The sequence below is a fragment of the Eptatretus burgeri genome, chromosome 10 (assembly GCF_056783735.1).
Source record: "Eptatretus burgeri isolate ZD-2024b chromosome 10, Ebu_testis_v1, whole genome shotgun sequence".
NCBI classification, from domain to species: domain Eukaryota; kingdom Metazoa; phylum Chordata; class Myxini; order Myxiniformes; family Myxinidae; genus Eptatretus; species Eptatretus burgeri.
The window spans coordinates 56,427,251-56,440,927 of NC_140970.1; the positions used below are offsets into that span (position 1 = coordinate 56,427,251).

General features: G+C 44.1%; 1 protein-coding gene across 8 annotated transcripts in view; it reads left to right on the forward strand.

Annotated features, from left to right (window-relative positions):
- LOC147018628 (nuclear pore complex protein Nup98-Nup96-like) overlaps nucleotides 1–13,677 on the forward strand; it is an 87,597-nt gene that overhangs the window by 72,481 nt on the left and 1,439 nt on the right. For all 8 annotated transcript variants that reach the window (XM_085898485.1, XM_085898483.1, XM_085898487.1 and 5 more), the window contains one exon: nucleotides 5,520–5,697. In XM_085898485.1, coding sequence (XP_085754611.1) covers nucleotides 5,520–5,697 — 178 coding nt within the window. The remainder of the gene's footprint in view (nucleotides 1–5,519; nucleotides 5,698–13,677) is intronic.

A 13,677-nucleotide genomic window follows, 5' to 3' on the forward strand; every position in this document is an offset into this window, starting at 1 on the left:
GACCTTTTGAATGACATGTCAAAACTTTTATCAGTTGATGCTTTGCTGATGGACAGGAAGGCAACACAATCGACACGCTTTACCGGCCAAATCAAAATGCCTTGCGATTCATGTAAAATGAACATGCCGTTGGGGAATGTTGAATTTGCAAGTGACTTGCTTTGGCTGCTATATTGCAAATGGGACACCGGAGGGGCATGTTCTTATTCAATTAATGCATTGCCAGACCATGTGTAACTGACTGAAACATGGCCAACAGGGACAAAAAAAAAAAAAAATCCCCCCAAAAAACCGCTAATTTCTCTGAAGTAGGCTTTATTTGTAATCGACGTCGATTCCCGTTCACTACTCGATTCCTTTCAATTCCATGGTTGGAATTGAGTGCTTTGGAATCGATTATGCCGAGCACTACTAAGCTCTCAAACAAAACGGTTGATGAGGAATGGCTGGCTGGGTCAAACTGACCCAGAGCCTCATTGTATGTTTTGATTTGGTAAAGTACAACACATTTCAAATTGCAGACATACACAAACAAATGTATTCTCTATCCCCCCCCCCCCCACACCCCTCGATCGCTTCCATCGTTAACCACTTTTACCTCTAAAATAACAAGGAAGGCTCGTTTTGGAGCAATGTCTACCTGATTTGGTCAAAAGAGACTGTCAAGGTATTTTTGTTTCAATTATTGTCTGGATTGGTTCAACGATAAAGGCTCGGCCAGACAAAACCAAGAACTGAATGACTAATTTTAACCTTAGATCCCTGTGAAATTGAAAGGCATTGGACCAATATCTGCCTGCTTAATTTTTTTCTGTTGGGTCGTGACAAGGTACATTTGTACCAGTAATTACTGCATTGATTAAAAAAAAAAAGTTTTCTGGCACGCCAGAAACTGATTTTATCATCATTTTTAACCTTTGACCCCTGTAAAAGCAAAAAGATATCAGACCAATTTACTCCACCCTGTGGAAGTTGTAGTAAGATATCATTTTACCAGATCTTGTCTGGATTGGTTGAAATACAGAGGAGTGGCAAGCCGAAAAATTTATTTTTGCAGCCAGTCTGATCTTTCACCCCGTCTTCTTCCTCTTTCGGCTTGCTCCCGTTAGAGGTCGCCACAGCGGATCAACCTTCTCCATTTCGCTCTATCCTCCACATCTTCCATTGACACTCCAACCGCCCGCATGTCCGCCCTCACCGTATCCATGAACCTCTTCTTTGGCCTTCCTCTTCTCCTCCTGCCTGGCGGCTCCATCTTCAACATCCTTCTCCCGATATACTCCGCTTCCCTCCTGTGTACATGTCCAAACCGTCTCCAAACCGTCCTACCTGCGCTGTCCCTCTAATGTACTCATTTCGTATCCTGTCCATCCTCGTCACTCCCAACGAGAATCGCAGCATCTTTAACTCTGCCACCTCCAGCTCCGCTTCCTGTCTTATTGTTAGTGCCACCGCCTCCAAACCATACAACATAGCTGGTCTCACTACCGTCTTATATACTTTCCCCTTCACTCTTGCAGCTTCCCTTCTGTCACAAATCACTCCTGCAACTTTTCTCCACCCACTCCATCCTGCCTGCACTCTCTTTTTCACTTCTCTACCACACTCTCTGTTACTTTGGACAGTTGATCCCAAGTATTTAAACCAATCCACCTTCCCTACCTCAACTCCTTGCAACCGCACCATACCACCACCCTCCCTCTCATTTACGCACATGTACTCCGTCTTACTCCTACTGACTATCATTCCCCTTCTCTCCAGTGCGTACCTCCACCGCTCGAGGCTCGCCTCAGCCTGCTCCCTACTCTCCCTACAGATCATGATGTCATCCGCGAATATCATAGTCCATGGAGACTCCAGTCTGATCTCATCCGTCAACCTGTCCATCACCATTGCAAACAGGAAAGGGCTCAGAGTCGATCCTTGGTGCAATCCCACTTTAACCTTAAACCGGTCCGTCATTCCTACCGCACACCTCACCGCTGTCACACTGTCCTCATACATATCCTGCACGATCCTCACATACTTCTCCACCACTCCCGACTTCCTCATACAATGTCACAACTCCTCTCTTGGCACCCTATCATAAGTTTTCTCTAAATCCACAAACATACAATGTAACTCTTTCTGGCCTTCCCGATACTTCTCCATCAACATTCTCAAAGCAAACATTGCATCAGTGGTGCTCTTTCCTGGCATAAACCCATATTGCTGCTCACAGATCGTCACCTCTCTTCTCAACCGAGCTTCCACTACTCTTTCCCACAACTTCATGGTGTGGCTTAACAACTTTATCCCTCTATAATTTCCACAGCTCTGCACATCACCCTTATTCTTGAAAATCGGAACCAGTACACTTAATCTCCACTCCTCTGGCATCCTCTCACTTTCCAAGACTTAATTAAACAACCTGGTTAACAACCCAACCCCACTGCCATCTCTCCTAAGCACTTCCATGCCTCCACTGGTATACCATCTGGGCCAACCGCCTTTCCACTTTTCATCTTCTTCATAGCAGTCCTCACTTCATCCTTACTGATCCACCCCACTTCCAGATTCACTATCTCCACCTCTTCCAACCTTCTCTCTCTCTCATTTTCTTCATTCATCAGCTCCTCAAAGTACTCCATCCACCTTCTCAACACACTCTCCTCGCTCGTCAGCACATTCCCATTTACGTCCTTTATCACCCTAACCTGCAGCACATCCTTCCCAGCTCGGTCCCTCTGTCTTGCCAATCGGTATAAATCCTTTTCCCCTTCTTTTGTATCCAACTTCTCATACAGCTCGTCATATGCCTTTTCCTTGGCCTTTGCCACCTCTCTTTTTGCCTTTCGCCGCCACTCCTTGTACTCCTGCCTACTTTCTTCATCTCTCTGACTATCCCACTTCTTTTTCGCCAACCCCTTCTTCCTTGTACTTTCCTGTACTTCCTCGTTCCACCACCAAGTCTCCTTATCTTCCTTCCTCTGTCCAGATGTCACACCAAGTACCTTCCTAGCTATCTCCCTCACAACTTCTGCTGTCGTTGCCCAATCATCCCATCCAACGCCTGTCTCACCTCCTCCCTAAATTTCACGCAACAGTCTTCCTCCTTCAGCTTCCACCTTCTGGTCCTTGGTTCAGCCCTCACTCTCTTCCTCAACCTCACCTCTAAAGTCATCCTACAGACCACCAATCGATGCTGTCGAGCTCCACTCTCCCCTGCCACAACCTTACAGTCACTAATCTCTTTCAGGTTGAATCTCCTACTTAAGATGTAATCCACCTGTGTGCACTTTCCTCCACTCTTGTTTGTCACCCTGTGTTCCTCCTTCTTCTTGAAATACATATTTACCACTGCCATTTCCATTCTTTTTGCAAACTCTACCACCATTTGTCCTTCCACATTTCTCTTGAGACCGTACCTACCCATCACCTCCTCATCCTCTTTATTCCCTTCCCCAACATGCCCATTGAAATCTGCTCCAATCACCACTCTTTCATCCTTGGATACACTCTCCACCACTTCATCTAACTCACTCCAGAAATCTTCTTTATACTCCATCTCACACGCCATATGTGGGGCATATGCACTGGTGACATTCATCATCACCCCTTCAATTTCCAACTTCACACTCATCACTCGGTCAGACACTCTCTTCACCTCCAATACCTTCTTGACATAATCTTCCTTCAGGATTACCCCGACACCATTTCTCCTCCCATCCACACCATGGTAGAACAGTTTGAAACCACCTCCAATGCTCCTAGCCTTACTCCCCATCCACTTGGTCTCTTGTACACACAGCATGTCCAGCTTTCTTCTCTCCATCATATCAGCCAACTCTCGCCCTTTGCCAGTCATCGTCCCAACATTCAGAGTTCCAACTCTCACCTCCACACTTCTACCCTTCCCCCTCTCCCACTGCCTCCGGACTCGCCTTCCCCGTCTCCTTCTCCTCCTTTGCCCGGCAGTAGCACAATTTCCACTGGTACCCTGCTGACCACCGGTACCGGTGGCGGTCGTTGGTAACCCGGGCCTCGACCAATCCGGTATGGAAATTCGTTTTGTTGTCCGCATAATGATTTGGCATAGGTTTTTACGCCGGATGCCCTTCCTGACGCAACCCTGGTCGCCTCTTACGACACACAGGGATATGGTACACCTATTCTAACCGGGGCATACATGATCTTTCACCCCTGTATAATCCCAAAAATTACTGCAATCCAAAGATATTATCTGTATCCTTATTGAGGCTTTTTGAGAACATATTTGGATCAACTCTTATCTGTTTTGATTTAAATACAAGGGAATGGGAAGGCAAAATGTGATTTTTATTTTTACCTTTCACACCTTAAAATCGTAATGGGGATTTTTTTTTTCAAGGGTGGGAAACAATGGATTTTGTGATCTCAAAGTTGATGAGGGAATTGAGGTTCAGCTAACGTGTTTCGCTCCGACGAGCCACCACTCTAAACGTCAACCGCACCTCAATTCCCTCGGCGGTTAATGTACTCATCAGCTTTTAGTTGATAAAATCCACCATTTCAACATCAACCATTTATCTTCTTTGGAATAATGTTGTTTAATACGAGGCAAGGTGTGATGGTAGATTACCGGAGAAACATGAATATTTATCCTGCATACGAAGTGCAAAGTGGGATTAAGCAATTGGTTCAGTCTTTGTCTGTTTACAGACGTCACTCTTTTTGATCAAGGAACTACTTGATTGCAATTGAATTTTATATTTTGAACACTGCAAAACATGAATCGCAAAACGAACCTGCAGTTTCGCTCTAAATTTGGCAGATTGTGTGGAATGTCATCCTGAGTGCACACAAACAAGGTGATTTTATTCATTCATTTATTTAAAGTCTGTCTGCCTGTCTGGCAGTGAAACAAAATTGAAAATAATTCAAACAGGAAACTTGCTGTTTTTGGGGATGGCATAAAGGACAAAAACAACAGGCACGAATAACTAATGTATTGTGTTGAATAAGGTGGTGTAAAAACGGTGGATCAACAGCAGTAAACTTCCAAAAAGAGTTTGCTCTTTTCTACAACCTTTAAAACTTTTATTTTATTTCAATTTAATGATATACTTAAACACTGAAGAACACAAATTGCCTGGTTGGCATTTATGAAAACCCACAGTTTCGCAGAACAAAATAATTACGACAAAAAAAAAAAAATATATATATATATATATATATATATATATATATATATATATATATATATATATATATATATATATATATATATATATATATATATATATACCGTATATGTAGATATTACGCCATCTCAACCAATCAAACTTTCCTCTCGTGCTTTCAGCTTCCGGGAATATCGAGATTCAACAAAATTGTGGCTCATTGGTAATATACATCATGCTCGGAAACACAAAGCAAGAGTTGAAAAGCCCCTCTTCCCATGCATGTCCTTTGTTCTCAAGACCACATGCGGTAAGGTGTTCCATGAACTCCAGTTATTTTTGTAATTCTTGGATTTGCCACTTTCCTGTCAAATGAAGGCCGGCGGAAGTGACCTTGGAAGGCATTTGGCCAACAGACAAGACCTCGCTGGAACACATCAAATGTCCGGAGCGCTTGGCACGACTCCACTTTGCCGATCGTCTTGAGGATGCCACACGACGTCGGGGTGCTCGATTTCGGGATTACCGCCCAGAGACTGGCTCTTGGATTTTTGAGGTATGTTTCACCAAAATCACCTGCCGTTCCCACCATTTCCGTCGGAAAATTAGCACCTCAGTTCCATCACGTTTCTGCCACCTTTGCTTTGACACAGAAAATAAATGATCCCTTCCTTACTGCAAATGTGCAAATTGCCAATGCACGAGGCTGGGACTTTTGAGAGCAAATGTCTGTGTTAAGGATGTTATCGAGAAATTGAAGAACAAAACAACCATTTGTGATCCTATAATTCAACATTTTGTGCTGCATGTCATTTTATTGTCCTCGGGATTTAACGTTTTGTGTTTTCCTAAAGTATGTTTTGACATTTGAGCAACCTTAATGCGAGTCGGAATGAGGTTTGACGTGCTTAGATGGAGTGTCAGTTTGGCACAGGTGTTTTGAGCTCACCTGTTACAGCACAGAATGATTTTGGACACAAGGCCCATGGATCAAACGAAGCACATACAAAAAACAGAGTAACTCGAGTGAACAAACACAGAATCCGTGTGATCCTCAAGCCGGGAGACTGCTGTGAATCCCCCGGCAGATTTTTAGACCGGGAGCCCAGAAAATTTATTCATTTGAAAGACTGCAAAAGGTTTGAGTTCAGACGCATGGAAACGACCCCTGACGTCTAACATATACATTGATACAGGGCCGGAAGTATGGGTTTGAAACCCTACCACCCCTGATTATGTGACCATAAAAATGACATTTCTTTATGAGAAAGACTGCAAGGATAAAATCGTTCTCAAATCTTCCCTTGAGGTCCCGTGAATAATAAATGACCATTGACAGGAATTTTGGAAGCGGCCTTGACCTTGACAGCAACCCTTAAAGGTGACGTCATCCACCCGAATAGTGTCCGAAAATATCACATTAACAGTCGATTTAATCAGAAACTAAGCCATGAAGAACATAATGATGTATTATCAATAAATATAAAATGGTACCTAAAATTTACAGAGAAACTCTTTTCAAGGTCGTCGGTGACCATGTGGTGATGTGATGTCCGAAAGTGACCTGTTCGTCACCTTTATAGTACAAAAGCATGACAATCGAGTCGATTTTACATCGAAACTAAGCCAGTTAGAGCATCCTTATGTATTACTGACAAATATGAAATGGGAACTGAAGTTTACAGTAAAACTATTTTGAGTTACGAGTGACCATGCGATGATTTAAAGGATCTTATTATGTTATGTCAACCAACTCGTCATTTTGAATCTTTCTCCAACATAGGCGAGTGAGGTGTTGGATGAGAGCTTACGAAGAAATAAGGTTAATAACTAGTTTTATTGATTCAAACAATGCTTTCTTCTTCTTTGCTGTCACTACTATCCTCGCTCCATGCATTGCCTGAATCATCATCATCTTTTGTAGCGGTCGCTTGGATTTCATCATCTTCCGGAGCAGTCGCTTCAACCCTTTTCTCATATTCATTCGGAACGGGCTGTGAGGAACTCCGGGACTGAATTGCCCAAGTACCATTCTATTCCCAGTCCATTTGCTGTCTCCTATTGAGGTGATTTTCAAGCGTTGCGGCACAAGGAAGTGTCGGGATGCACAGTTTATCTTCTTCATTATGTCCAGTGGCTTTTTCCATTTTCCACCACTCATGCACATGAAGGCCTGTTATTGTGCCTCATTTATGTCAAAGGTTTTGTATATATATATATATATATATATATATATATATATATATATATATATATATATATATATATATATATATATATATATATATATATATATATATATATATATATATATATATATATATATATATATATATATATATATATATATATATATATATATATATATATATATATATATATGACATTATGGCTGGGACGTCCATCTCGTAAGACGCGAGTCAGCGCAATGCCATAACATTAACTGCATCAGCGTCATGATGCTCGAAATCTAAGGCCTTCACCTCACCTTTTTGGCACAATGATGTGGTCACATCGAGTCGAGGCACGAAACCCAATCATGGCTTCAGTAAGACCGGGTTGTTTCTCCTCGAGACGGGCAGCGAGATGTGACGCATCGATGTATCTTCGGTTGTTGCCAGAACCATAGTCCATGATTATAGACATATAGTTGGCCCAAGCGCACGTTGAAAGTTCAGAGGGAAGGTGATACGAGATGCTCCAAGAAATGCTGGTGCAATATCGTATGTATTTTGGATCGTCAGACATAATCGTGTGGTTTCACTGGTACGAGGTACTCACCTGTTTCCAAGCCACTGCATAATTTGAGGCCATCAGGGTGTCCCGTTCTCCATCAGAGCATATGTAGGTAAATTTTGTCTCCAGCCACATCACTTCATCGTAACTAATGCAATGACCGAAGCGATTTAAGATGGTCATTACTAATTTCAATCCTGTTGGAGTTCCCAGACCCAATCCAACTGCTTGATGCTTTCACAGACAAACCGATCCTCTGGTACAGTTGAACACAACATCCAACGCACTCGCAACAGTTCTCATGTCTGTCACATCTCAAGATTGTCTGCAAGCAGTCTGTCGATGAGGGTAAGGAAGAACAGAAGGAACCAGAGGAGGGATTTTAGGAGAGCTCTACTTCAGGCTGTGAACTGAGGTGGGTGGACGGCGTCTTTGATTGAGACATTGCGAGAATCTTGGCGTGTCACACCATTGCTGCACATCTTATTTCATCAACTCTCGGACTGGATTAATTGAGCATGGCATTGGCTTTGTTTGGGGCCAATGAGTAGGGGAAGACTAATATCCCAGATTTGTTTGATTGTTGGTCAATTAGAACGTTGATGAATCATTGCTTCATCTTCAACATTGGGCTCTGTACACTGTACTGGTGTACATCCTCCTCTGTTATCCCACAAACAAGGTCCTGTTCTTTGCACAGATCGAAGATGGCATAATAGGAGTTTTCTTCTGGATGACTTGACTCGAGAAACATCGATAGTTTTCAGAAGGCTTCATCGTATTTCTTTCGGTTGGACTTCTGTTCCTCTCCCATTGTTTCCTCTTAAACAATCATGCTGACAAGAGTGGTGATATATGGCCTTTGCAATCAAGTCAACCCCAATTGTGAGGATTATGGAATTATTCTTGTTCTTGGTTACAAGAATGATTGACTTGCTTCCGTCTTTAGTCACATATTGATGGAGATCTTCATCAATTTTGGACTTTTTCCTCTTGCTCGTCTTTCCGCAGAAAAGGCAGAGTTCCAAGACCACCTTTCTCATTGGTGGAAGGGGGACAGGAACTTGGAACGGGTGGTCTTGCTGGGTGTCCCGGGCTGCAATGCATTGGTTGTCGACAGTCTTTTGACTGCACAGAAATAGCTGAGGCATTGCGAGTGATAGAAGTGGGATTCCGGTTGCTCCGTTTCGCTGACATCTTCTGTGATGCTGGCAAAGGTATCCCGTTTAAGGGTGTTTCGATGCCCAGCTGAATTCTTGGCTGTTTCCAAGGTTCCATTTTTGAAAGAGTTGAGCTTGGAGCTCCCTTCTTTCTTTTTACAAATGATGCACTATTGATTGACGTACGCCATATCTTGTGAATGAAATTGGAACAATGACTACTGCGAGAAAGCCAATCGGTCGGGACATATGATCCTCTCATCATGGCATCACCATGTAAAGTGTATCATCCATCATGTCGGCCGATATAAAAATAAACGTCCCACGAACACAGACTGGGAAGATTCAAGAGTGATTTTTACCCTTGCCAACTTTCACATCAATAAATGTCATTTTATGGCCCTTTGGATGACACCTTTGGGGATTGCTGTCAAGGTCAAGGCCTCTCCTAAATTTAGTCGTTGGACATTTATAACCCTCTCCAGAGGAGAGAGTATTTTATTGAGGTTTGTTTGTCCACACAGAACTTGAGTGTTTTCTCCACAACAGCTCGTCGGATTGAGACGATTTTCACCAAAGGAGCGACTACTAATGTATGGTCAGTACTGATTTCAAAGGGTGGAGGAGCTCCTTGTGAGCCAATGACCATCCATATATAGTGCTCAACTGTCTGTGGATGTCCTGCAGTTGTTACTCTTTTTTTTTATTTTTTTATTTTTTTTGGAGGTTGGTGGCAGGATTTGCACTTCGGCCACCGTAAAAACCCTCACTCTGCAAAACACAAGAAAAATGCAAAGAAAATTGAAAACCCACTCCGTGGGAGTACCTCCTGTGCAGCTGCCCTCCGTAGGGCAGTGCAATGGATGACGGGATTGGGGCAAAGCCTTCGGGACCCCCACTCTTTGATGGGAGGAAGACCACAGGGTAACCTTCTCGGGTCAGATTGTGATACTGTGTTGGGGTGGTGCTGAGGTGTCGTCCACCAGACGGCAGTCTCCTTTGGTTAACCTGAGGTGGTCCCTTCGGCTGGGTGCCTGGAATGTCTGATCCCGAATAGAGGATGATCACTTGTCTCTGTTATCATCGGAGCACAAGCGTTTGAACATCGGTATTGCAGCACTCTCTGAGGTTCGGAGACCGGATTGTGGCGAGATCATGGCGGGTGGTTACACCTACTATTGGTCTGGTCACTCTGATGGTTACCAAATCCCAAGTAGTTTCTGTAGCTGTGTCCAACAAGCTGACTCCAATGATAAATGAGGTAACACCTGTCAACGAGTGTATTATGAGATGAAGGATTCATCACTCCTTGGGTGACGTTTCCCTGATCCTGAATTTGCTCCGATTGAGGTGAGTGATCTCACCGTGAAGGACATATTCTATGCCGTGCTCGAGTCTGTGGTTGATCATTGCTTCAGGCAAGATACTCTTCTCGTCTTGGGGGATTTCTATGCATTGACTGGAACTGATAGGGATGGATTTGAGACGTGTTGGTCCCTATGTGTCTGGAACTGTAAACCAGAATAGCACGAAGTTCCTTGATGTTGCAAAAAGTCATTGACTTAGGGTGGCTGGTTCACGGTTTCAGCGTCCACAGGCTCATTGCTGGACTTGGTATTCCAACGCTGGCGGTGTGGCAAAGGAGATTGACCATGTGCTCGTTGATGGTCGCTGGAGGATGATCCAGAACTGCAGGGTCTACCGGAGTGCTCAGGCTCGAAGTAGCAACTCTGAAGTTGCAGCTTAAATCCAGGAGAATGGTACCATCCCAGCCTAGGCTGGATGTTGGCAAGCTCAAGTATGAGAGGTTGGCTGAGGAGTTTGCAAACAGGCCGAGTGGGGATTTGTGGGGTCTGGGTGTTTTGGGGAATCCTGAAGAGCTGTGGAGTGCCTTCAAGACCCAAATATAGACTGTAATACAAGGATGAACAGATTGACTTTTGGGTGCAATGAATCAAAGGCCAAGCGCCCTTTGAGAATCATTGTGCAGACCATAACTCAAATTTGAAGCACGTGATGTTCTCTTCTACTCATCTCTTTTCTCTCGTGCGCTCTTTCATGGGACCTTGAATTGAGATCAAACGTAACAGTGGGTTCACATCATACGTGGGTGGAGGCATATCCATCAATGCATTGGTGTCAAAATCTATTCTCCAGTTTCCTCTTCAAACATGAAGAAAAAAAAAAGTTATGAATGAAATGTCTTTTGGAAAACAGCACCACCCCCACCCAAGTGAAAACATGGCCAAACAAAAAGCGCACTCGGTGGAGCACGTACCTCCGCCACGCAATGCCTGATCCACGAGAACATATCGGGCCCAATACATTTTTGAAATATGTGCTATATATCGTTTTTGGCCCGATCTCTCAATGGTGGTCACTTTAAAAATTAAATAATTCTCATATCCAGATCTGGATTCAGATCTTCACCAATATCGAATAAATTCTTCCTTGTCACACACCCAACCTGTCCACAAAATTTCATCCAAATCCTTCCACAACTTTTTGAGATATCGTGCACACAGACAGAAAGCCCTCTGGGCTGGTGCTCCTGCCTCCCACCTTTCCCGGCTTCACGATGTAGAAACCAAGGCATTTTGGATCATTGGCATCTCCCGCAATGAGGCCGAGTCTTTGGGCCTCTCACTCAATCGCCGCAGGTTGGTCGGTGGTCTTTCTGTCTTCTACCGTCTCCTCTCCAGCCTCGCCCCCCTGCTCTCTCTGCGATTTGTCCCCACCACATTTCCGCAGGGTGCTCAAAGTCCGCCAACAACCCCCTTCTGGTAAAACTACTAAAATCACGAATCACTGCTCACCTTCACTCTTTCATTCCTCTTTTTTTTCCCCGCCTTTGGAATAAACTCCCTCACTCTATTCATTCCCATTCTTCCCTCCAGGCCTTCAAAACAGCTGTTCACCACCACCTCTTATCATCCCCCATCCAAATCCTCGATCTTTTCTACCCCCGATAATTATCCACCCATATTTTGTGGATTATAATCCACCCAAGCCCACCTCCTTCAAATTCCCTGCTTTCCTTCCTGAAAGTCCCTGTAATGTCCATCTTCTATTCCCCATGTTCCCCGTCCCATCTCTCTCCCTTCCACAGATCTAATGTCTCTGTTCCCCACTGTTTTGTCCTTCCCACTCCCTCCCCTCCTGTCTCATGCCCCCCTTGATGTGCGTTGTGTGTTAGCTCTCATACGAGCCTCGACAAGGTATACAAAAAAAGGGGGTGAAAACATAACCTCCTTCACCTTTGGTGGCAGAGGTAATGAGAACGTGTGGTGGTGGTTGTTGTTGACAAAAGCTGGGCTCATAGAAGAGAGGTGATTGGGAGTAAAAAGGCAACAAAATTAAGTGGGACAAGTTGGCCACAATAAGCGAGGCAATGAACAAACTGTAAAATAGGAAGGAGAGATAGATAGATAGATACAAGGGGAGGAAACTCCTCCATTAACCATTAAGAGGGTTGGGATAGGCAGGGTTAATGGGGGTAGAAAAGATCGCAGGTAGAGACGGGGGAAAGCATGTATGTATTGCCAACTTGAAGTCCTCGTCTTGTGTGTATTGTGGTACAAGCCAGCACCCCATACAAGGTAATCCATGAGCATTGCTTTCGTGTACATAAAAATTTGTTGGGTACACATGGATGAATCTAATAAATACGATTCATCGGATGTCTGTCTGTCTGTCTGTCTTCGTGTTTTTTGCAAGGACCGACAACCACCAAATTTGGCAAACAGCCCAAGTCCGATCCGGGGATTGTCCTAAGGGTATTTTCATCCACCCCCTGAGCCTTTAAAGATCACTTTTCTGGCTTTTTCATTGATATGCAATATCACGTGACGTAACACGGCCAGAGGCCAGCACACCGATTTTATTAGTCGAACTGTGTCTTCCACCCATCGGTTCACTGCACAGCTGGCCTGACTCGACGCACAATTGGAACCTAAGTAAATATCTAATAAATAAGATTAATTGGATGTCTGTGTCTCTACGTGTTTTTTTGTGAAGACCGCTGGACCGACAACCACCAAATTTGGCACACACAGAAAGTCTGACCCAGGGGTTGTCCTCGGTGTATTTTAATCCACAACCTCAGCCTTTAAAGACTCCGAAGAACCATAAGACTTTTTTTTTTTCTTTTGCATGCTTGAGAGAAGACTTTCTACATGCTTGGGAGATAAAACCCCTGAACACTCCAAAGACCCATAAGACCAATTAATTCCCCAAAGACAGTTAATATCCTGAAGACCCCAAAGACCCATAAGGACTAAGACCCTTTAGACCCCTTTACCCACTGGTGTTCTGGCTCTCCGATCCCCGACACAGTTTCCTCACCCCCCACTCCGTCGGTTCTCCTGCCTAGGATTCACCTGCTTCTCCCACTTCTCAGCACCCCCTCCACCTGGGCAACGCCGGGTAACCCTGCAAGTAAACAATATTACAAAATCTTGGTTCATGCAAAGTCTTTAAGGGAATAGTTTGTGGAACTTTTCTATTTCTCTCAAATCTACCATAGTGTGGTGGCGTGCTGCAGAACCTTTTGTAAGCAATACATTGTTGTGGCATCATTTGCTGGCAGCACAGCTGTACCGCTAATGCAGTGCCCCCTGTACGTTGGAGCAGGAATTTGG